The 24879-nt window shown below is 35.5% G+C and overlaps 4 protein-coding genes across 6 annotated transcripts; 3 read left to right on the top strand and 1 right to left on the bottom strand.

The window, feature by feature from the left end:
• The first annotated feature begins 206 nt into the window (after window positions 1-206).
• Window positions 207-1432, top strand: LOC114366423 (uncharacterized). Its single transcript, XM_028323292.1, has 2 exons — window positions 207-765; window positions 861-1432. The coding sequence occupies exons 1-2, from the start codon at window positions 545-547 to the stop codon at window positions 1222-1224; spliced, it is 585 nt and encodes a 194-aa protein (XP_028179093.1). The 5' UTR covers window positions 207-544; the 3' UTR covers window positions 1225-1432.
• Window positions 1433-1873: 441 nt separating this feature from the next.
• eIF3g1 (eukaryotic translation initiation factor 3 subunit g1) lies at window positions 1874-16140 on the bottom strand. 3 transcript variants are annotated; one of them, XM_028323289.1, is made up of 6 exons: window positions 16016-16140; window positions 5575-5763; window positions 3542-3706; window positions 2972-3095; window positions 2439-2653; window positions 1874-2069 (listed from the first exon to the last, which is right to left on the bottom strand). In XM_028323289.1, exons 2-6 carry the CDS (start codon window positions 5761-5763, stop codon window positions 1926-1928), a joined length of 837 nt encoding a protein of 278 aa, XP_028179090.1. In that variant the 5' UTR covers window positions 16016-16140; the 3' UTR covers window positions 1874-1925. The 3 variants fall into 3 exon arrangements, with proteins under 3 accessions (XP_028179090.1, XP_028179091.1, XP_028179092.1); XM_028323290.1 differs by lacking the exon at window positions 16016-16140 and adding an exon at window positions 5969-6076; XM_028323291.1 differs by lacking the exon at window positions 16016-16140 and adding an exon at window positions 5834-5852.
• LOC114366420 (band 4.1-like protein 5) lies at window positions 6265-9752 on the top strand. The gene is made up of 2 exons (XM_028323288.1): window positions 6265-6414; window positions 7131-9752. Exon 2 carries the CDS (start codon window positions 7156-7158, stop codon window positions 9169-9171), a length of 2016 nt encoding a protein of 671 aa, XP_028179089.1. The 5' UTR covers window positions 6265-6414; window positions 7131-7155; the 3' UTR covers window positions 9172-9752.
• LOC114366424 (adenylate kinase 7) lies at window positions 13791-23329 on the top strand. Its single transcript, XM_028323293.1, has 16 exons — window positions 13791-14037; window positions 14598-14753; window positions 14887-15026; window positions 15140-15267; window positions 15640-15792; window positions 16618-16699; window positions 16795-16881; window positions 17265-17423; window positions 17835-17954; window positions 18438-18628; window positions 19945-20036; window positions 20150-20260; window positions 20345-20626; window positions 20707-20834; window positions 22746-22904; window positions 23104-23329. Exons 1-16 carry the CDS (start codon window positions 13791-13793, stop codon window positions 23308-23310), a joined length of 2442 nt encoding a protein of 813 aa, XP_028179094.1. The 3' UTR covers window positions 23311-23329.
• The last annotated feature ends 1550 nt before the right edge of the window (window positions 23330-24879 follow it).

Genomic DNA, 24879 nt, shown 5'->3' with positions numbered 1-24879 from the left:
TGTTACTGTTTTTATTGTATCAAGATATACCGCTTAGTTTAAAAGTTATTATGTTTTCTTTACAATAGGTAATTGGAAGAAAAAAATTCTATAAAAAATTAAAAAAAAATCTCAAAAATTTTTTGACCTCTCGATAAAAATAGGTCTAGTTTCATCTATTTTGATATGTACACTTGAACGTGACTCACACTGTATATATTTTCGGTCAAAAACCCCCAATAGTTCCTCTCCATCCAGTCCACTATTTATTAACTCAATGATTTCATGTCACATGGTGAAAGCAATGTTTTTTTTTTGTTTTTAGTCTGTGATCTACGGTGTTGAATTGATTGAAGTCGATTGCTTGCATTTTGATTACTTTTGCAAACCAACCAAGCCGTAGCTGTGCGGTGTTGTAGCTATAAATAATGATAAAATTATAGTATAATTACATCTCACTCCCTAACACTTGCCAAATAATGTGTAATAACGTAACCTTATTGTACAAGTGAGCCCTTGTTGGTTGAGTGCAACGATTGATTCGGTGCTCTAAATTTCTTATAAAATGGATATCCTGGAAAGAATTTACCGTAACTTCAGAAGTCAGGTACTCAATTTACCGGCAACTATACCTAAGACTGTAGATTTCGTTAATAAATCTGTAAGTAAAGTGAGAGTACCACCATTCAATAAAGACAATGTTCTATACTATTATTTACCAATACAAGGGCTGGTTAGTTACACAACACTCTCTGTGAGTGTAATGAATCCACATCTAATGGTCAGGTAAGGATGTACATTGCATTGTGCTTCTAATATGCTAAAATACTTTTTTTAGAGAAGAGTCAAGAATGTGACAGTATACAACTTATGATTTACAGGTTATTTCCACGTAGAGATATAACGGATGTGTTATTCTTGACTGCTGGTGGTGGAGCCGGTCTATGGCTATGGGCCCGACCGCACATGGCAGCTGCTGCTCCTGCAAGAAGGTTTTCATGGGCATTCCTTGGTGGGTGTCTATGGCCATTAGGATCTATATTCTTGTGGGCAATTTTGAGAAGTTCAGTGGGGCAGAGACCTATCTTAGGCACAATCCTAGGTATTACAACGGGAGCTATGCTTACCAACATTGCAATGGACTATTTTCACTATGTAGAGCTTATGTTTTGTGGGGAAGTACATCTCCCAGAAGAAACTTACTCTCCCAATAGTGATGATGAAAAATATGATATTGACTTGTAGAGTTGCACTCTGCTGCTTTATGTACACAAATTTATAAATAAGTGAGAATGTTTTATGGCATTATTTGGTAGCAGTTATGGGAAAAATGTTTGCATATTTTTAAAAACTCAATTTTATATTATTTATGTAATTCTATGCACTATGTAATTGTTGATGTGGTCACTTCATGTTATTATATCTAGTCTTCAATGTGCTTATAATAAATTATTTCTGTTCAAATAAATCTTTGTTTCAATAACCTTTGGAGTAATAATATCTTTCACAAGTAGTGTTCTTTCTAGAAGTGGTGGTGCTAAAATACTCTTCTTGAAGTTACTGAATTTTCAGTTTCATATTCTCAAGCTGCAATAAAATATTTATGAACCTATTCAAGTGGAACTGCTGCTCTCTAAACAAGTGAGGCACAGGTAAGATGTGTCAGTTGTGCATCATGTTTTTCTTAAATGGGTTGATCTTGCAAACCTGCACTGAACATATTTTAAATGGATAGGTACAAATTCAGTTATTTACAGCAGTACACCTATACTTTTTTGAAATACCTACTAATCCACATCAATTTAACAAAACCGCGTACACGTACTAAGAAATTGACAGGGTTTGTAGAGTTATCTCTTCTAGCAAAATTGGGAATAGAAATAAAAGTATTGAATAGATAGTAACTTTTATTAATATAGACATAAAATGGTGTTTGAAAAAAAAAATTAGTTATTTTGAGGAGGCTTAGACCACTCCACATTTAAAATCAAGTGATCATAACCATGTCCATTGAGGGTTTGAATAGCTTTAGCAGCATCAGCTCGGAACTTGAAGTGCACGTAAGCAAATCCTTTGCAATGGCCAGTGCTCTGTAATAAATAATACACTCATTACATACATTTTTCACATTTGTGTAAGTTATTTACAATTTTATTTAGTTTCAGTAGTTTTCACCATGAATCCCTAATTTTTAAGAGACCCCTATGAAAACAAAATTCCTGTTATGTGTCACTTAAAAATTAGGGATTGATGTTGAAAAAAGAACCACTAAAATCAAAGTCAAAATTTCTTTATTTGTTTAGACTAATAAATAGTTCTTACAAATCGCATTTTGCTCATGGAGCCTACATGTCTCATAATCTTTTTACCCTACCAGCGCTTCGAGACCAACATTTGGCAAGTGCTGAGAAGAAGCTCCGCAACATTCTACACACTAAAAAAAGTTCTGTAGGATATACCTTCTCTTTAGCCAGGTACAGCTTCTGCACGGGGCCAAAGCCCTTGACCAGGTCATCCAAATCAGCTTCAACAGCAAAGTTACTCAGGTTGGAAATGCGGATGGCGGCAACATCGTCGCGGCGCGCGCCCGGGGGCTCGCGCCCGGTGCCTCGGCCGGCGACGCCGTCACGCAAGTGCGGCGCAACGTACTTGTTGGTTGTCACAGTTTTCGGGTCTGAAAATGATATTAGTAATGTATTTATTCCATATTTCGATTCAGTTTTTAATTTGTAGGTCTCATCATTAACACGTCATTGACTTTATCAATAAAACAGATTGCACTAACAGAGATTGAAGATTACCAGTAGGTGTGATTGGGTTGTCCTGATCAAGAATTGATGAAAAAAAAAAGGAATGATGTATTCCTGATCTAATAAGTCCAATAACCATCAAACATTTAATTTGAGCTAACTATTTGTTATTGTTATTAGTTTGATACAAAAAATTATAAATAGGACAAGAATAAGACCGAACAATGTTTTATAAATATTACCTGATGCTTTAGATATTTCGTTAGCTTTAGCTTGTGCAAGTTCAGTGTGCTGGAATGGACAGCTCAGAGTCCAGTGATCACCTTGGCAAGTACGACACTTGAAGATTACTCGGCTAGCTGGAGGCTGTAAGTAAATGATAATTTATTGATTAGAAATAATAACAAGTCATAATAAATTTTAATTCAAGTCAACCGTCACGTTGACATGTTACGCGCGTTCTTTCGTCCTTAGGCTATTGCTGAAAATCAGTGGTTTGCTTTAAGTAAACCAATTATTACTGAGCTATTGCCGTTTCGCATTGCTGCGACACACATTTCTGTATAAAGTGTGTAGGTACCTATATTGTATGTCATAATGTTTTCTTTCTTTTTTTATTTCAGTCTTACCATACCATGTCATTGTCCTGAGGGTACTATTTTATCCTACTTTTGGTACTTTCTGTTTGTGATGTGTGTTTCTGTTGTGCAAATAAACGTTTTATCTATCTATCTAATTTAGGTGCATCAAAATTCTGATATATAATGCCTTAGCAATGTGCATGTTAAAAATTCATCACAATAAGTGTTCACCTTAAGACCATCCAACTCTCCGTCATCTGGACGCTGACTCTCTTCTTTGCTTGAAATAAATTGCATGAAAACATCTTCCGACACATTGGTTGTGGCTGGATTTGGGCCTGGTTTATCATTGGCAGAGTCACCAAATTTGCTCCATGTCTTGCGCTTAGCAATGCTCTGAAATAATTATTACAAAATTATCAATTCTGTTCTATGTAATACCTGTTAGGGGGCGTCCATAAATTACGTGAGACTTTTAGGGGGGGGAGGGGGTCAACGAAAACCTCACTAAATCTCACGTGGGGGAGAGGGGGGGTCTCGGAAAATATCACGTAATTTTTCCCGCAAGAAATAGAGTAAAATTGCCAGTAAACTGGGTTATTGAAGTAAAGAAAATGATTTTTTTATGATGATAATGACTATTTATTCTAAACCGTCTAATCAAATTAAACTAAAAATGCCTCCATCTGCATTTGTGAACACTAAAGATGCAGAATAAATGTGCCACGCGCAGTGTAGGGTTCCGTAGTTGTCTGTCGTTACCACAATTTATTTCAGAAGCAAGCAATTACTTCATCTAAAGTCACTTTTCATATTTTTTTCTAAGGAATTTATACTGGTTAAGAAATTGTACATATAATACATGAGTCAAATAACTATTAGGTACTCTCTTAAACTAAGTAATGTATCTTAACCGTTATAGTTTTCCTTGAAAAAATTCATCCCCACTTTACATGCAGGGGAGCTACCCTAGATTTTTTTTTTAAATTTTATTTTACCGTTTTGTCGGCGTTTTTTAACTATTAGTTTACATTTACATTTTTTAACTATTAGTTTACATTTACATTTTTTAACTATTAGTTTACATTTTATTAATATTTAACCATTAGTAGCAAAATTTAACAATTAGTTATTTTAACTATGAATCAAAAAACTGGTCCTAGGTTGAAGCAATTGCTTGTCTTACTAAACGACGGGAAGCTACGGAACCCTGCACTGCGCGTGGCACGACACTGGGTTACTGATTTTTCATATAAATCTAATAGACTCGAAGCATAGACATTGCAAAATAGGCATTTTATTAAATATCACGTGAGATTAGGGGGGTGGGGGAGGGGGTCAGGCAAGATCTCACCAAATCTCACCAAGGGGGGCGGGGGTGTTGAAAAATGGCCAAAATTGTCTCACGTAATTTATGGACGCCCCCTTATGTTGAAGGTACTCATTACTCCTACTACTCATTAGTATTAATTAGAGATGAAATGGATATCCGGTAACTATCCGGTAGGCCGGATATCCGGCCTAAATTTACTATCCGGCCGGATACCGGATAGTAACTCACTATCCGGCCGGATACCGGATAATAAAAAACTACGACAATTTCCTATTAATAAAATGAAATACATTAATCTTTGAGGTAAATATCAATAAAATGGCTTACAGTAATGACGGCTTTCATTTAAAGTCCAAAAAGTTACAAAAAGCCGTATTTAAGGCCTTTCAAAACTAATTTCTTTTTCTGGGCTATTCACTCTAATGACGAATACATAAATAGTAAATATCTGTTAATGTCGAAATATTGCCAAATAAATGCGATTTTTTTTTCACTGATGGTCTGATGACATGATGCAACTAATTAAATTTTCGCTATTCAATCACACACGATTGCAACCGAAATTGAATTGATCTGCCCCCTAGACAAGTGGCAAAATCGCCCGAATTGATCTGCCCCCTAGACAAGTGGCAAAATCTGACATTCTATTCGGACGGATTCGATTTTCGAAAAGTGTGACTAGTCTAGTCTACTAATAGACCCATTGATCGCGTTCGAAGCACCTGTGCGGCGCTATACTCGTCACGACATTCAACGAAACAATGGGCCAACTATCCGGCCTAGCAGCTGGCCGGATATCCGGTATCCGGTATCCGGCCAAACAACTATCCGTTTCATCTCTAGTATTAATGTAATTCATAGTTTCAGTTCCTAGGTTGTTTTAATGTAAATTACTAGAAGATCTTTAGAAATGTTTAAAACTTGTACAAACCTTTGAGACAACGCGCTTTTCAATTTTATACGTCCGAACAATCTTTACTTTCTTGTTGTCGTTATCATATTTGTATTCTGTCACAATCTTCAAGCCATTTTCAACAACTTCCGAGGGTGGGGGCAGAGCACCTTGATCAATTTCAACCTCGTCAGCCCATGAAGACTGGATATCATCAGCAACAGGCATCTATTACACGTCAATAAACGAGAATGTATTACAAATAAAACAGAAAAATGCAATACGAACACGCAGATACCTTCTTTGTATGTACAAAACTCAGAAGTACAAAACGACAAATAGGTTATATTCAGTCTTGAGCATTGTGAAATAATCACGATTTCCAAGTTTCTTTTAATTTTTATACTGTAACTAAAAAATTAACGGTACTTACGATTAATTTACTTGGACAACTTTACCAAAAAATGAAATAAAATTTGACAAGATCACAGCAACAGCCACGCAAAATAAATTTTATTACGGAGGGAGGGAGAGGGAAGAGAGAGAGAAGGATAGAACGAATAGTGTTGCGTCTTAATCAATTGTGTATCAATATATTTATCGATAGTTCAAATGATAGTGAATCGCTACTCGCTTGACGAAGCGAGTAAGTGGTAATTTTTTTTATATAGTCTTTGGTTGTCACTGTGACACTGTCACTTGGTTGGCTTTTTTGATGACGACATTTGACATTTAGTACTTATCGCTCGTTGAATCGAGAATTTGTTGATTGGATTATTTTTGTGGGTGGATGTCATGATTATTCGAAGTTTTTATAAAATTTAACTTATTTTCATTGTGTTAACATACATTGTGACATAAACTGGTTTTATCTAACAAGTAAGTAATTTTTCCTTAGTTGTAACTGTTACTATAGTTGTGTTAAAATTGCCATACAAATTCCTCAAAACACTTGTCTGACTGGGAGTCGTGTTTGCACAATCAAGTTTTTATGCGATGGTTTGACCCGTTGCTGTCCGTACTTACGAGGATCTATGGCAATAATGGCGTTTTAGTTAACTGTATTGGTTTAAGCTTTTAACAGTTTTTTAAGTAATAAGTAATTCATTTCATATTTAAAATTGAAGACAATCTAATACCTTCAAGAATGTAGCACTATCAGCCATCAAGTACAGTCAACTAAACCTAAAAGAGAAGTATGTTTTATAGGATAGGGGTCACTGTTTTATGTTTTCATTAAGTCTTGATACATAATTCAAGTTTAATGTTCAAGGTTATCAAAGTATGTATTATCACAAGCTACCGCTTTTGAATAAATTCAATTTATTTTTATTAAAGCTAAAATAATTTTATTGCACTTAAAATGAAACATACATAAAAAATAAATAAAGAGAATATGTTAGAAAAAGAAAATGGCTCAAATCCAGAGCCTCTGTCCTCTACAACTTTAAACAAAGTAAAAATGTTCCTGTCTGACCAGAATATGAACAACATACAGTATCAAAATTATAAATCGCTAGGATTTGATATTGTTGCGCATTGGCAATTGGTACCTTTTTATAAAATGAGTATACTTATAAAACCTTTACTTACAGATTTGATTGCTGAGGGTGCCTCAAGATGCTGCGCTTCCTCAGCAGGAGAGGTCGCTCGTCAAGTCAAAACCGCAATAAACAAGGAACAAAAACATCAATCAACAAAAACTTTATACAATGTAAGGTAATGTTACTTGATGATACTGATCTATCCATAAACTTGTCTAAAAAAGCTAGCGCAGCTGATCTCTATGAACAAGTTTTTTATTCACTAGACTTGATAGAGAAAGATTACTTTGGTCTTCAATTTACTGACACCAATAATGTAAAGCATTGGCTTGATCCTACTAAAACAATTAAAAAACAAGTGAAAATTGGTCCGCCTTACACTTTGAGATTAAAAGTAAAATTTTATTCTTCGGAACCAAACAATCTTAGAGAGGAGCTTACTAGATATCAATTCTTTCTGCAATTGAAGAAGGATATTTTAGAGAGCAAACTAGAATGTCCGCATTGTACAGCTGTGGAACTTGCGGCATTAGCCCTTCAGTCTGAATTAGGAGACTTTGATGAAGCTGTACACACTCCTGCCACAGTCTCTGAGTTTAGGTTTGTGCCCAATCAAACAGAAGAAATGGAAATTGAAATCTTGGAGGAATACAAGAAATGCAAAGGACTAACACCAGCTCAGGCTGAAGTTAATTATTTGAATAAAGCAAAGTGGCTGGAAATGTATGGTGTGGATATGCATATTGTACTGGGTAAGGATGGCTGTGAATATCACCTAGGGTTGACTCCTACCGGAATTCTCGTTTTTGAAGGACCTCAGAAAATCGGATTATTCTTTTGGCCTAAAATAAGTAAGCTAGATTTCAAAAAGAAGAAACTTACATTAGTTGTTGTTGAAGATGATGACCAGGGCCGAGAACAAGAACATACATTTGTTTTTAGGCTACACAATGAAAAGGCCTGTAAACACCTGTGGAAATGTGCTGTTGAACATCACACTTTCTTCCGCTTAAGAGCACCAGTGAAAGGACCTTCTGCCAGGCAAAACTTTTTCAGAATGGGATCAAGATTTCAATATTCTGGCAAAACAGAATATCAAACTACTCAGCAAAATCGTGCTCGCCGTACTGTCCAGTTCGAACGACGCCCGAGTCAAAGATTTGCTCGTAGACAAAGTCACGTGCTACGAGAACGTGAAAAACAAAACAGTGTTTCCAAACCAGAGGCACAAACTTCTTCCGAAACTGCTGCTGAAGTGCCGAGTACATCATCAGAAACAGCTTTGCTTGTGCCTGAAGTTGAACCCTTATCCAGAAAGAGTAGTGCAAAATCACAGAAATCGTATGTTGAACATGATTCCAAGGATGTGGAAATTGGTGAATGCTCTACTAAAAATGTACTTAATGATGAACCAGCTGAAGAAGTACACATTTCCAAGGATGATGCTATCAGTAACAAAGTTTTGTTCAAGGTAGACAAACCTGCTGTTGAAGAGAAGAAAATTAACTTGACTCAACTAGTAATCAACAAACCACCTTGCAATTGTTCACCAGTGGCAGATTCTAATCCCCTTAATGATCTACTCATGAGTTTAGTCAAGGAGAAGTTGAATAGTGATGACAGCAAAAACGAAGTCAAAAGAGATCAAGTTGATTCTTCAAATGATAAAGAAGTGCCTAACAATCAATCGAAATATTTCCTATCGTCAACTAAAGCTCTTCCGCCAGGGCAATTGAAATGTAACAATATATTGAAAGCTCGCGAAAATGAAGTGAAGATTATCAATGAATCGCCCAATATAAATTTATCGTTGCCATCGACACCATCTCCAAAAATATTAAATGAACCTCAAGCTACAAATGGAAACAGTTCTCAGTACGTGTCTATCGTTGTGGTGGAGCCGCCACATACTCAGCCGAAACTGGCTTCTCCGAAACCAGTGGAGCGAAAGGAAGATTTGACTCCTAAATCGCAACCAATATCATCTTTATCTCCGTGGCTAGTGTCTTCTGAACCTAGTTCTCCTTCTGGTATCGGGGAAAAAGATATAACCATTATTCACCGAAAATCTGTAATTACTACTCAACTCTAAATTTTGAGTGAAGGTGATGGTTATTTTTACGATGTTGATACGATAAAATTTATGCAGATTAGTTAATAATATTGTCTTGCAATGTACTTGTGCCTTAATCATGGTTTTCGTAATGATTTGTAAATGAATCATATTTTTGATAAAGTAAATGTTATTTGATCGTATCTTACGCGCGTCTTGTTCAATTTATAAATTAAAATTTTCTATTTTATATCTAATGTGCTCTCTAAATTTTACAGTCATTTCGCTTTTAAGTTTCGAAAGAAACCTAAAGCGAGAGTGGTTTAGTAGGTACTCAAAAATTAAAGAATGTATAGGTAGTCACTTCACAAACTTTAAGTGCTTTCATATTATTTTCAGTAAGCAACATGCAAAGGGATTTGTACTTAAATTTTATGGTTTAAAGTTTAAGGTGAAGTGATTTTTTATTATTTTATTTAACATTATTAGATTTTGTAGCAGAAGTTGAAATATTTTTAAAATGGTGCTTTGTTTTGCAGTGAATATTTACGACGTTACATACGAAAATTGTATGCTTCATTTCGTTACCAATTACGTCAACGCTCAGTTTGATTTCCTGCTATTCCTATACTTCATCATAATGGGAAAAATTAAATGCAAAATGCCTCCTTGAGCAATTATTAACCTTTAACCGACGACGTGCGGTCTCACAGACCGCTCCGGTTTTTGCAATTTCTGGATTGCAATGTTCTACTTATTCCCGTGTCCCGAACGTCTCAGTACCTTCAAAATTAGTTGCCTAAACGCCATTACAGATAGTGGTCACATTGATGAGGGCAGTTTTAATAAGATAATTCGATTTAAAGTTCAACAGCGGTCTGTGGGACCGCACGTCGCAGACTACGTGACATTTTTGTACCATACTAAAACTTGCGTTTTTGTTTTAGACGACTCATTTTTCGTAAAAATGATGGATCCTGGGCCACCACAACCTAGGAAAAAACATTTCCTAATGAGATATTGATATTAGGACATACAATTTTGTAAAAGATGGTAGTCTGTAAAAAAATACCGCGAAACGGGTGTGAAAGCAAACATTGACATGTATTCTAGGCTCTGATATGCCAAATCAGCCTGATTTCATTGCACCAGCTGCAAAAAAGACGTACATTTTAATCCACCTAAATTGAAAACGAAATTATCTTACAGGTGTTACCTATGCATACCGAAAATGCTTGAAATGCGGTAAAAAAAATGTCCTGATTTTGCTTAATGTTTACCCTACGTCAAAATTTTTTTTGTGCATGTAGGGTACGTATCATTTATTTTTATTATATTCATTATCTTCACTATATTTAGGAAGGAGTATAGTTTTTCTTCCTTTGATTAAAATTTACAAGTTATATAGGTATTATTGAGCTTTAGTGTAATTTCAATGAAAATAAGGGTCAAAAAAGTTTTAGCCATATTTAAATAAATAATATACATTGATTCTTCACAAATTATACGTATGTTTATTTTTAATACTTTAATGTTCTCAAAAAATATAAAATCAGTATACTTTTGTACAAAAAATTATTACTTTTTGAGTAAACGGTATAGCGGTCCCACAGACCACGTCGCAGACGGCGTGACAAAAAAATCACGTCGTCGGTTAAAGGTTAAGTTTAATCACATTCTCATTGGGGCCTAATTTGTCTTAATGTTTTCATTTCCAATTATTATTCTTGAGAAAGATTGAAAGCACAGAGGTGTAGCTAGCCTATTTTTACACATTCCAATGTGATGTTAAATTGAAAGTACTTATGATTACCCGTCCAATTGTATGTAATGCTATTTAAAAGTAAGTAACAAATATATTTCCATTTATTAGCGTTTAGTACAATGAATTTGTCAGTATTATTATCATGCAACTTTAAAAAACCGCAGGTGCCATATTTTTACAATATACTCAGGACTGACAAACTACACTAACATTCCAAATTTATACATAGATCAAACGGTTCATAGTTTTTTACTAATAGCCAATTGTGCCAATAATTTATGTTCAANACTTTCTTTAATTTTTTATCTCAATGTGTTTGAAATCTTTAAGTGGGCAATAGCTATACGGTTTACCCTACCTACTTATTAAAATAAAAAGTTTTATAGAATGTAGTTGATTTACTAGATATGCTAGTATATTAAGGAATAGAGATATCTGGCCTTTACTGCCTTTATATTTTATAGTTGCAATTATTGCATACAAATAACAAAATTCTCCGGTTACTAAAACGATGCACGAAGTTACGAAATTATTCAATTTGTCATCTTTATGACTTCTGTGATAGGAATAAAATATCGTTAATTATTTCCTTTTCTGTTAATCACAATATCGTAAATGCAAACAAATCTATTTTCTAACGATGAGAGGCCATAGAGTAAACTTTAGTATCGTTTTAGTAAACGGGAGTTTCAAAAGCCTTTATTTACTTTTATCTCGAATTTTAAACAATGACTGTACTTACATAATTTGGTTTTAAAAAATATACTGAATATTATTTTAATTAAATATATTAACTTAGTAAGTGTAACATTTTGAATTTCTTTCCGTAGAATTAATTGAATTATTTTAATAATAGTAACATGACATTTATTTAATAAATAATTAATTTGGACATTACCGATGTAAGTTTTATGCATTGTTAATCCTAAATGGATTTTTTAAACTTTTATTTAATAATAAAAACATTATGCGAACCCATCGCAATTTCGCAACCGAGTTCAGTAAAATATGTTTTTTGATAAAAATTATTCATTCAACTCTTTCATGTAACCATACTCATATTTTTTTTGAAAAATATATTGAAGTCATTGGTTGAAACACATTAATTTACAACAGGAACGGAGCAATAACTTATCTGAAAATATGTTTTACGATGAAATTTCATAATGTATATGTATTTACGTATAAATATAACATAATTGAAATGTATTACTTACTTAAAATGTTAAATTAGAAATATTAAGAACATTAATTTAGTTTATAAGCCGTGTAGTGTTAAGTATTTTAGTTGAATCAACGAATATTATTTGGTTGGTATTGTTGACGTTTGAATAGGTACCTATCTTATTAATTTTATTTTGGTTTAGAACAGCTGCTGTTGATAGTTATTATTACTGACGGGATTACTACCATGTAGCTGCTGTTGACTATCAGGTTAGAGCACTTGCAAGTCTATAAATAAAGAGATACCTACATTATTTAGATACCACTTCGACAATTTGATATGCATTAATGCAACGCCTGCTGCTGAACGAACAATAAAAATGTAAAAAACGTCAACAAATAGGAATAAACCTATGTATATTATGTCCACAAATACGCAATATTTTTATTCACTGTTCAATATCTATAAACTTAGGATACTTAGAGTATGTTTATGTGGTCAATGTATTTTATTATGCTGGACAATAAACTATGTTATCTTCATTAATATTTCTCTTATTTTGTCTTAACCAAACGTTTATTAGGCCAGTAGAATTAAACACAAAAATGAATTAAATCGGAAATAATTCCTACTAAAGATTTATGTGCTTTAATGGCTTCATTAGTTGCCTATAAAGACTCTCCTAGGTTTTCGACTTCGACGGAGTTGTGCTTAAGTGGTGGGGGCCTCCGAAAGGGGCGCTTTTTCGGTTTTCCGGTTATACCACGTAAAGGACTTACCCTATCGAAAAGTGGTCTTCCTGACGGTTGAAGGGCATTTAATCCTGCATTAAATAAGACCAAATTCATATGTTTTGAACAAACCGTTCTCGTGCAAATGTTCGGCAAAGTAGAAAATATGTGTATAATTAATGACCCTCTCCACGTCCAATGGCTCGTTACCCGCACGCAGGCTTCCAAGTCTTGAAAAGGAGCACCTCAACCAGTGTAACCCTATCAAGGCTTACGAGCTGGATGCGCCTATCCTTGTTCGTCCCAGCCGTTCCTTAACTGCGGTTGCTGCACCTCTTCCTGGCACTAACCTGAACGACTCTGTGTTACCTACTGTGGCTGCCCCTCTTCCTAGTATCCTCCTGCACGACTACGTTGCCTAGCCGTATGCCTGGTCTAAGGTTTAACGCCAAAAATCAAAAATAAAGCGCCCCTTTCGGGGGCCCCCACCACTTAAGCACAACTCCGTCGAAGTCGAAAACCTAGGAGAGTCTTAATGGGAAACCAATGAAGCCATTAAAGCAATAAAATAAAATCTTTTGTAGGAATTATTTCCGATTTAAAATCTAATTCTACTGGACTATATGGCCCTTTCATGAAAGCTGCTCATTATCTTTATAAACAAACATTGGGTTTAGTAGACCATAGACCGTCACTTGGATCCTGGAATAAAACTATGGACATACAAAATATAGATGACCCAAGCTGAACTGTCCCACCAAACTCAATGACAGGGGGGCGCTACCATCGTTCAGCTATATGGTTTCCAACATGGCAAAAATCGGAACCAGGCGATTCGGTATTGACGGTGGCGCCCCACTGTCAATGTCATGCATAGGACAGTTCAGTATTTTGGAACTATAACAACCGGCAAATATGTCTGTCAAGTCAAATCAAGTCAAATACTCATGTCAGTTGAATGTGATATTGTGAGTTGTTCAATATTTTAAAATAAATCATGAAGAAATCCATGGATAAAATATCTTCCGATAAATCTACATCGGAGTTGGAGACCTTGTTCTCTTTTAAGAGATACTATATCAATAATCTCGACTCTTATCATGGAGAGTATATTTTAAAAGAAGTGTCGAAAGTTTTAGAGAAGAATGCGGTAGTATCAACAAGAGAGACGTCTCAGACGGTCGTCGGTGAAGATATGGAGCCAGCGGCACCCCCACCACCAGAACAGCTGTATGAAATTATAGGTGTGATTCTAATTCCCATGTTAAATAGCCTTGGACACGCGTGTAGCTCACCAGATTATCATCATCAGCAAATCATTTAGACAAAGACAAAGACATTTATTTGCAAAGAATAGGTTGATACAGATAGTGTTGTAAATACAAAGTGCTCTATTCTGCTAAAATACATTAACATGCAAATTTTTGTCCAGAAATTCCTGAACACTGTAAAAGCAGGAAGTGGTTAGCCATTCCCTAAGCTTTCTGGTCATTACTTTTGCAGGACCTATTTTAAATCTTTCAGGAATTTTGTTATAAACCTTAATGCACATAGAATAACAATTTTTATGACAAAGTGCGATTTTTGGGCAGAAGTCAATTTAGTCTTCACTACAGGAACAAGAAACCCTCTCTAATTTATTAGAGGCAAAAGATGATTTTAGCCTAGATGAGTTGGGGAGGCTGACGTTCTCATAAATATTATTTACCGGAACATATTATAGTAATGACTATTACTACTATTAGTATGTGAAAATAACCTTACAATATAACAGGTATTTTCATTTTTCAAATTTCCACATCAGGTACAGTAGCTGACACAAGAATCAAAAGCATTGATAATGTCGCTAGAATCGTACTTAAAACTGAGTGCTTACCACAAATGTTGACAAGCGGCACAGTTATTTTAGACATCAGCTATGATAGGGACGAACTTGCCGTTGCGATGGATTACATGAAACGTTAGTATATTTAATTACCTTTTGATTACGATATAGTTATAGAAGCTAATACAGCCAATAGTAACAAAGTAGAAAACAATATAAATTGCATTCATGAAGGTGATTTAGGTAGTTAAAGTTCTTGTTGTTATAGTTTTAAAAGATTTATTGGAAAAGCAAACACCGGCCGGTAATGTATCTGACGTTGATGACGGCGGAGGTGAATCCAAAAAAAGATATTTGATTCTGATATCTACTGTGATGACATGGGCGAGCACTAAGCCATTAGATCCGGTAATTAACCAATAATACATTGTTTCAACTAGAATAGTAGGTACGAGTATATCGTTATTATTACGTGCAAGTGGAAATATTTTATCATTATGTATTTTTATAAAACATTCCAGGATACCCCGGACATGCCGTTTATTGAGTCAGATTTTCGTAAAAGAAAGCCGCATCCGAACTATAAAATGCACTATGACGTAGAAAACGAAGTAATCAGCATTGCCAGAAAATATAGATCTCAAATTGGGTTTGTAAGATTAGATACGTTAGTTACACGAGATTATGTTTGTTGATGTAACGCTATCGTATGCGGAGGCGTCTGAACGTATCTGTGACGATATTGCATTATGTGCACAGACACTGTATTTATGTGCATACATGCGTCAATCACGACATTAACTTTTTTCTCAGCATAAATGTGGGACAAACAGTTTTTCTGTGAGTTACCAGACAAGACATTGTTCCATTAATGGCACATCGACGCTTTGACTATATGACTAATTGTTATGAGTCATAATAGGTAGATAATTCTATTATGCAGTCTCCCAAGAACACTCACCAGTCCATTCTATTGCCAATATGAAGTGTTTTATCTAAGACTTAAATTTTACTTTATCAGAGCGCTGATTATTGGGTCTGGCGTTACATACGGTGGACGCGAAGATGTCCTGTTCTACTGGTTCCAAAAAGCTTGGGAATGTGAAAAAGTTCTGCCAATACTTGGTCGCGGCGGCAATGTTGTTCCCCTTATCAACGTTATTGATCTTGCACAGTTAGTATATTCNCACATAAATGACCTCATATTAATCACATTTACCAAATCATGCGGTAATTATTCATAATAACCGGCGATTATTCATAATTTTCACATTTATCACTTTGACCGTAACATGTACATAACGACAAATAGGTTATATTCAGTCTTGAGCTTTATTTCACGATTTCCAAGTTTCTTTTAATTTTTATACTGTAACTAAAAAACTAACAGTACTTACGATTAATTTACTTGCAGAACTTTATCCAAAAAATGAAATAAAATTTGACAAGATCACAGCAATAGCCACGCAAAATAAATTTTATTACGGAGGGAGGGAGAGGGAGGGGAAGAGAGAGAGAGAGAGAAGGATAGAACAAATAGTGTTGCTGCTTAATCAATTGTGTATCAATACNTGCCTCTATTTTTTATCTAAGACTTAAATTTTACTTTATCAGAGCGCTGATTATTGGGTCTGGCGTTACATACGGTGGACGCGAAGATGTCCTATTCTACTGGTTCCAAAAAGCTTGGGAATGTGAAAAAGTTCTGCCAATACTTGGTCGCGGCGGCAATGTTGTTCCCCTTATCAACGTTATTGATCTTGCACAGTTAGTATATTCTCGTAATAGTTACCTATTTGAGTTAATGTTAAGTAGTTTAATTAATAATTATCATAATTAATTATTAACAAGAGCTCATTTGTCATCTATCGGCTTCTCAGCTAATGTCATTAATTAATAATCAACAATACCAGCATGACGTAGCATGCATTACAAAATTTAAAATGTTTAATTGAAAGACATTGCAGGTGCATTTTAAATATTGCGTTTCTTCTTTCAGAATTGTTTACAATTTGATTGTTGATTTTCCTAAGAAACTATACATATTGGCTGTAGAACAAATCATTACAAAGCAACGAGAGGTATTACTTGTTATTGAACAATATGTACCTTTTGTCGTTACCTACTCATCCATAAACGACTTAAGTGCTTAGCATTAACATTTTAACATTTTCAGATAGTGAAACCGCTCGGCCGTATCGTAGGTTCTGGAATGTTCAAATGCATACCACAAGAAGATGCGTTTTTGATCAAAGAGATAGACGTAAGCTGGATGATCTATATCTTTAGTTGAAATAAATAAATTTGGCGGCTCGGTTATTGGTGAGCTCATAATTAGAGCGTATTTTCATTGTGTGTGTGTGGCCGAAAAAAATTCCAATGACGCACCAATTGAACATAATAAATCCACACATTTACGACGTACTTAAATGTTTTTTCTTATCTAGTTTTCCGTCAGTCCCTCATGGTAAGCTAAATTACAAGTGCATAAAGTTTGTATAAGTAGTCGACTTGACAGAATAGTCAGCAGTTTTCGACGCGAATCAGTAGCGTCCTTCCCGAATCGGTAATCCGATGCCTAAACCGTTTCAGCTATTGTTGCGGTTGAGCTATTGTGTAAGTACCAACTCATTATATTTTTTCTAGCAAAGAATATACGATCTGATGATCCTGAATTTGAATATGGAACCAACTTTTATCGTGGAAACAATGGCCCTCCAATGGACTTCAGAACTTACTTTTGCTGAGAACGTCCCAGCGCTCATGAAGCAGTTCAAAAAGGAGAGAGGACTGAAACCTTTTAAGGTGATGTCCAACAATTAGCTTACCGACTGCCGTGTTACAAGGCTTCGCTGCGGTTTAAGTATTTTCTTGGCTACTATGTTGTCAGTTCAATACACGTATTACATCTTAGATAGGTACTACTTTCTTGCTAACGGTAAGGGAATTGATAAATTCCATTATAATAATATTACATTCACTTACAAAGTAGATAGATGAATAAAAAGTATCTATCCTTAGGGTTACAAACAAAAAAGCAAATGTTTAGAACAGAAAATATTATTGTAAGCTAATACGAGAGAGATAACGCCTAACAAGCGCGATTGCACATGTGGTTTTAACTTGCACGCAATCGCATCCAATTACCTACCTAGATGTTAAATAGCCAGTACAACTAATGAAATAATGAAGTACCTTTTCAATTTATGTTCAAAGGTTATTGTATATGGACCTCCAATAGTTGGCAAGACCACTTTGTCTAAACTCCTCTGCGAGGCCTACGGCTTGGTCTACATTTCACCGGAGACTGTTGCTCAAGATATGTTAGAAGATTTGGTTAGTAAGATTACTTTTTCCCACTTTGACAATAGTAGTTACTAAGATACCCAATAATTTATAATAAATAATATCCTTGGACATTTTACACTGCGCCTCTACTTAGTCCCAAACTAAGCAAAGCTTGTACTATGGGTATTAGCCCGGCCGGGAATCGAACCTGGGACCTCTCGGCATAGTGTCCGTTCTGAACCACTACACCAATCAGCCGAATTTATAGTTCTACTAAAGTGTTACATTGGTACTAACCAGATCAAAAAGAAACCTTTTGAAGTATTATCTTTATCATCTTTTTTTCACAATGTTGCCTATTTACCTACACCATCTCTCTTTTAATCTCAAAATATTATTATGCTCGTGTCGTGAGTAATGTATTTGATTAGCCCCAGTCGAATTAGAACCCGCAATCGTCATTAAACACTGTCATTATTTTTAGTTTTTGTGGCATTAGTAGTAGTAGTATTAACACTCACAAGCCTCCAGGCATGGCGTGTCAGCCACTGGGAGGTTGGTGAAATAGCCGCCCTAGCACCGCCGACGGGCGAAGAGGAGGACCCAGCGGCCACGGACGTCGATGATGACGCGGGCGAGGAAGAGGGCGTTCAAGAGGCTGCGAGGAACACCCTCTCAGTACTGCGGTCTGGCAGGCCGCTGACCGACGAAGATGTTATGGGGTTAATTAAAGATTTTTAGCTTTAACCCATTATAGACTGAGTTTTCCTAAAGTGTCAGATTTTTGGTTTTTTGAAATATGTTTATAATTATGATCTACATAACGCTATACAAGCATTGAAAAAATGATCCGACCTGTAATCTAGAAATAAAATGCTGGTACCATATGGTACCGCTAGCCTCTTACCGTGTCAGTCGGTTAAAACATAACTTTATGATGGACTTTATAAAAATAGGGTAAATTATTTATTTTATTATTATTATTATATGTATTAATATACAAGCAAATAACAGAAGTAATATTAAATGTGAAAAAACTGTATGTTGGGTAAGGAATATTCATTTTTATCTTTGAATATTCAAAAATTTGGAATGGAGCTTGGCATTGCACGCTGCACTTAGCCCCAAGTAACATTTCCTATACTCTAATATTGTTCGAGAGTTGCAATTATCTCGAGTTCATTCTATAAATATCTGCTTCGTCTTGGGACCTTCATCGTCCTCCAAAACTGCCAATGTTTCGCGTAAGTTACATCTAAAATAAACAAAAACCCATGGTTTTGTAAAGTATAGGAAACTATTTTACTTTATCTTCCTGTATACCTTATATACCATTGAATATATCACATTCTTCCTAATAAATACAGTAAAAACTAAAAATCATAAAATAATTAAAAAGACACGGTAAGCGGCTAGCGGTACCGTACGGTACCAGTAAGTTTGACATACAATATTTCCAATTATTATTACCTATCGACGTAATTTTACACCATTTCACAATAAGAGCACTTATGGAGAATACAAGATTGTAACAAAATCAGTATTTCCCTATCACACAAAAAAAATATGATCACTTACTTGAATGGCGCGTCAATTTTTAAGAGAAAATTTTGATGCGCTCACTTCAATCATTTATTACACACAACTGAAAAGAATAACTGACAATTTTTATTCCTAGAAGCATAGACCATATCTATTGGCTACGACTTGCATCAATCAGAGCACTGCATCTTTTCACGTGTTCATGTATAGAGCCAAATTAAAACACACAAAAAAGTGGTACCATATGGGACCGCTAGTCTATAATGGGTTAATGTGCATACAATGTGAATTCGAATATTGCAAAATAGCTTCAAATAATTAATATTCTACTTTACGCTTGATCGAGCATGATGGATGTTATCTTTTGATTCGTAGCTCTACAGCTCATTCATTTTATCAGTGACGCAAGCGCAAGTTGCTATTGATGAAAGTGTGGGTAGCAAGCGCGTAACATTTGTTTTGGTATGATGAAACACTCTTTTGTTTTTATCCTTAGGTATCTACGCCAACGCCTTTTATGTCGTGAATCTCTGAACAGGGGATGGGTTCTCGATGGCTTCCCCACCTCTTTGGCACAGTGTGCTGCACGTAAGTACCAAATACCTAATTTGGCCACAGAATTTGAATGATATGCATCAAAATACATAGTAGAAACTTAATATTACGAGTACATAATAATATCTACATTTTGTATTCAACAGTCTTTGAAAAAGGCGAAGAGCAAGACTCTGACGTAGAGGAAGAAAACGAAGAAGAACAATTTGATGAAGACGTAGATTTATATAGCAATGTTCTGAAAAAAATGTTGCCAGGTATTAAAAAAATAGAAAAGCAATTTTTTACCTAAGTATTTCGTGTCTTCATGATAACATTGGTAATACAAAATTCAATTACAGACATAGTAGTATCACTAGAAGCAAGTGATGACTTCATTTGTGAGAAAGCTATGCGCCAGCCCGAGGGTGACTCGCGTCTCGATGAGGAGGCGGTGCTGAAGCGCCTTAGCGAGTTCAGAACTGGAGATTCCCGTGACGTGTCACCGCTGAACTTCTTCGATGAGCTGGACATACACCCACTAGTTGTTCCTGTGAAGGAGCACAGTGATTATGGAATGAAGGGCTCGTATGCTGCTGTTGCTTTGCGTATGGGAAGGCCTTGTCGCTATGGAAAACTTTTGGGTAGCTACAACCTCATCATTTTCTTGCATTTCAGTTATGTGTAAGAAATATATTAAAATGTATTTTCAATTTCTCTAAAGCCCTTATTGAAGCTGCTGAGAAGAAAGAAAAAGAGGAACTAGAAACATTACGAGCCAAAGAAGCTAAAGCAATGAAAGAACTCGAGCAAAAGATGAAAGAGGAAAGGGAAGAAAAAATGGAGTACTGGGTAAGTAATGTAGATAGCTTGTTCAAGTCTAGCTTATGTTTAGGGATGAGTGAATTTTGGATAAAACAGTGTATAANCTTGTTCAAGTCTAGCTTATGTTTAGGGATGAGTGAATTTTGGATAAAACAGTGTATATGTTACGGTCAAAGTGATAAATGTGAAAATTATGAATAATCGCCGGTTATTATGAATAATGACCTCATGATTTGGTAAATGTGATTAATATGAGATCATTTATGTGTGTATAAAACTGAATAGGCGGCTTAGGGGTGGCCCAAGGGCCACCCCCGCCGCACCTTAACCTATTTTTCACTTTAAATCATAACAATGTGTTATAGGCATTATGCATAGCTGGGCATTAACTCGTTAATCCGTTAATCGTTAATTAACGAAGTTAACATTTCTATTAACGGATTAACTTTTAAGTTAACTTTAAAAAATGTTAACGGACTCGTTAACTTCCGTTAAATTATCCTAAGTCCGTTAATCGTTAATCCAGTACCTACTATTTACCAAAAAGATACAGCAGGCACGCTAGAAAAACGCGTTCTGACAAGTACGTTCGGGCTTCCACCCGATCACTAACGACACGTCTTGTTAGTATGTGTCGACAGTGTGGGACAACTCTTGCAACTGATTTAAGACCAGTTTTCCTCAACCGATTGAGCTGTATACCAAATACTTATTTAAGTACGATGACAATGCAATGTTATGGTACTATTGAGCTGGTCTGATGATGGAGTCTTGAGGTGGCCATAGGAACTCCTAAATGAAACGGCGGCTTCGCATCGAATTTGGGTTCGTTGGATTTATCTTATCGAGCACTTTAGTACTAGATGATGTCCAGGGTCCTGATGATGGAGTCAGGAGATAGATAGATAGATAGATAAATCGAGGGGAGAAACGACCACGCGTACGAAATCGCGGGCGGCCGCTAGTAAAAAAATAATAAATAAATGTCAGTAGGTATGCGTGCAAGACGCATGCAAGGGAACATGTTCGCCCTCAGTAATGTGGACTTCATATAAGTTCTAAACTTGTGTTTGGAATGATGAATTATTGGAGGCGGAATGTTGTTCCAGCATTTAGCGACATTTAAGGCGACAGGAGGTGGCCATAGGAATTCCTAAACGAAACGGTGGAAACTTATCGAATTTGGCTTTGCTGGATTTGTCTTTTCGAGCACTTTGGTGCTAAATTGTATTGTAATTGAACCAAGGCTCTGAGATTGAGATACTACTAAACAGTGTAAAATAAAATTTAATAATCAAAAAACTTTTTTAAAAACAAGCTTTTATTCTGAAATGCAGTTGTACTAAAACGAAAAAAATAATTGTACTTATGCAAGGTTCAAATAATTTCGAAAGCTTGTAGCGCAAACATAAAAGAAGAATAAATTCCATGCGCGATACAAGCTTTCGAAACTATTTGAACCTTGCATACAATATTTTTTTTCGTTTTATTATCATGTGTTAACGGATTAACGATTAACGTTAACTTGCGTTAAATCTTGCGAAATGTAACGTTTTAACGTTTAACGAAGTAAATTTTTTTATTAACGGTTTAACGATTAACGAAGTTAACTATCTGATTAACGGTGCCCAGCTATGGCATTATGGCAAAGTAATGTTACGCAAGAAACAGTCCAAACTCATTTTGCCAAATTATATTAATATATGATATCAAAACGTTCAAAATGTGAGGCTGTACATGAGCGTTGTACACGAGCCGGTGTTCTATTTTATGATATTTGTTAGTATTAAGGTTACATTTTTAAATAATCACTGATAAATGTGATTAATTTATCACTTTTACGTCGCCTGTCGGTAATTATTCATAATAACCGGCGATTATTCATAATTTTCAATTTATCACATTAACCGTAACATATATAATTAAATGTTTTATCAGTCCGAATTGTACGCTCTACTGCGCGAGGAAGAAGAAGCGGCCTTGGCAGCGGCCGGCGAGCCGATGCGGAACTACCTGGTGCACCACATTTTCCCGACGCTAACGCCTGCACTCCTCGAGGTGGCTAAGCTCCGGCCGGATGATCCTATTGACTTCTTGGTAAGTACCTATAATAAAAATAGAAACCTATGCTAGGACTGATTCAGTTACAGTTCCTAAGTAGTTGGGCGTTTCATCGATTATGTAATATCCTCTAGAGCGGAGCTACAGACTAAAGCTTGTTTTTATTATTGAATTTAAAGATCTCAGTTCTCTTTTAAGGGCTGAAGATCTTTAGTCACTATATTAAACGTTTCAGGCTGAATACTTGTTCAAGATGAACCCAAGTGGAAAGATGCTTGAGCCAGGCTATAATCTCCAAGCCGAAAAATTACTCGGAAAGATTAAAATACTTGACGACGCATTGAAAGATCTCGACATCAAGATCGATCCCCTCATTCCCCCCGAAGCCGAAGTGGGTGAATCTGGAGACAAGAAAAATATCAGTAGCATGAGTGCTTTTTAATATTACTCTATTGTTGTTATAATTAGGGGAAAGTAGTACGAGTTGATCCCCTGGGGTAAGATGATCTTTCGCGATTGTGCTGAAACCACTAACGTCATTTAGTTTCTTTCACTGGTAGAACATAGCTCTGGACACATCCCCGCCTCAGTCAAATCGTAATGGTGGTGTGAGCGATACATCGAATTTGACGAGAAAAAAGAAAAATAGTGTACTTCTGATCTAAAATAGGCATGACTTTGCGCTTATGTCACTTTTATTCAAACAATGTTAAATGTAATTACAGTTGTCGTTAGGCTTTCTATTATGTTTAATTTTAATATTTTGGCCATAAAAACGTAGCCGCGTACTTGTAGATTATTTTAGCAAATATTTAACAAAAAGTGGGACTTGGGTCAAGATGATCCCTTCCTAGATGTACGAGATGATCCCTGGGAATCAAAACAAAAGAGTCAATGGAGTAGGTAAAGGGAAGTAAATAAAAGAAAGAGAACTTCATATAACTCACCTGAGTCTGAAGGAGATGATACTGAGTGGCTGTACTGAACAGAATAGTTTTCAAGCGATACCAAGGGTGAAGGATGGATAAAATGTTATGCATGACGTGGAAAATGGGGCCATAAAGCATGTGCTGCGGTAGAGGGTGATGAAGCAGGTGAATTTATTTGTGATATATTCAACACAGCTCCAGCCAAAAAGCGTTTCAATTATTTAAACGCTTTTTAGTAGGTACTAAGAAAGAATCAGTTATTTTCGTTATTTAATTCGTAAATGTTTTTCTTTTCTAACTTTTTAACGATTTGTTCGCATAATTAGGTACTCCGAAAGGAATATAACCAGAAAAGAATAGATCATAGAACAGAATCATAGGGATCATCTTACCCCTACCTGGGGGATCATCTTACCCACAGGGGTGTACAAGATGATCACTTTGTAAGGTTTTGCAAAAAATGAAATATTTTAATGAAACCTCAATTAATTTCTGGTTTTGAGTAGATATAAGGAAAGTTGGATAGATAAATATACTAGTAGTAATCGTCTTTATTTTTGGTTTACCTCGAAAAATATGTATTTTACAGCGATTCCCGCTTAAGGGGATCATCTCGTACTACTTTCCCCTACTAACAATGACGACGCATTTATTTTACTATACCTAGTTCTACTCATGTAATAGAGTACTTTATTATCAGATTGTTGGCTGTAGTTTTAATAAGGGAGTAGTAAATATTTGATTAAATGTAGACCAAGAGCTCGTGTCCTGCAATTTTACACTATAAAAAATATGTCGCGGATTTAGTAGGTGTACCTATGATTGGAATTAATAGATAGGTCCCCAATAAAAAAGTAAGTACTTTATATTTTATACTTAACTGTTTGAATTTCTATAAATTTACTTTAATACTCGACACATAATAGTTTGATGAAAGTGAAATTTATCACTTTTGTTTCCTTTATTCATACACAGATCCCAAGGTGGGTGAATAAAATGTCTACATAATCGAAGTTGTTATTTTGCTGTAAGACTGTTCAGTTGTTGTTGAGTTGTTGTAGGCACACTGTTTTAAAACATTA

The sequence above is a fragment of the Ostrinia furnacalis genome, unplaced genomic scaffold, assembly GCF_004193835.3.
Source record: "Ostrinia furnacalis isolate ACB-3 unplaced genomic scaffold, ASM419383v2 OfSCF0635, whole genome shotgun sequence".
Taxonomy (NCBI): domain Eukaryota; kingdom Metazoa; phylum Arthropoda; class Insecta; order Lepidoptera; family Crambidae; genus Ostrinia; species Ostrinia furnacalis.
Note: the sequence above shows the minus strand (reverse complement) of the source record. Positions and strands in the feature narration are given on the sequence as shown.

What these genes read in the sequence shown, in the direction of transcription:
- LOC114366423 (XM_028323292.1), top strand. Translation starts at nt 545, where the DNA reads ATGGATATCCTGGAAAGAATTTACCGTAACTTCAGAAGTCAGGTACTC. An exon ending in AATCCACATCTAATGGTCAG is followed by an intron (nt 766 to 860) that starts GTAAGGATGTAC and finishes TATGATTTACAG; the next exon opens with GTTATTTCCACGTAGAGATA.
- eIF3g1 (XM_028323289.1), bottom strand. Translation starts at nt 5,763, where the DNA reads ATGCCTGTTGCTGATGATATCCAGTCTTCATGGGCTGACGAGGTTGAA. An exon ending in GAGAGTTGGATGGTCTTAAG is followed by an intron (nt 3,096 to 3,541) that starts GTGAACACTTAT and finishes ATTTACTTACAG; the next exon opens with CCTCCAGCTAGCCGAGTAAT. An exon ending in TGTACCTGGCTAAAGAGAAG is followed by an intron (nt 2,070 to 2,438) that starts GTATATCCTACA and finishes TATTTATTACAG; the next exon opens with AGCACTGGCCATTGCAAAGG.
- LOC114366420 (XM_028323288.1), top strand. Translation starts at nt 7,156, where the DNA reads ATGCTGCGCTTCCTCAGCAGGAGAGGTCGCTCGTCAAGTCAAAACCGC.
- LOC114366424 (XM_028323293.1), top strand. Translation starts at nt 13,791, where the DNA reads ATGAAGAAATCCATGGATAAAATATCTTCCGATAAATCTACATCGGAG. An exon ending in GCACTAAGCCATTAGATCCG is followed by an intron (nt 15,027 to 15,139) that starts GTAATTAACCAA and finishes AAAACATTCCAG; the next exon opens with GATACCCCGGACATGCCGTT. An exon ending in TCATTACAAAGCAACGAGAG is followed by an intron (nt 16,700 to 16,794) that starts GTATTACTTGTT and finishes TAACATTTTCAG; the next exon opens with ATAGTGAAACCGCTCGGCCG.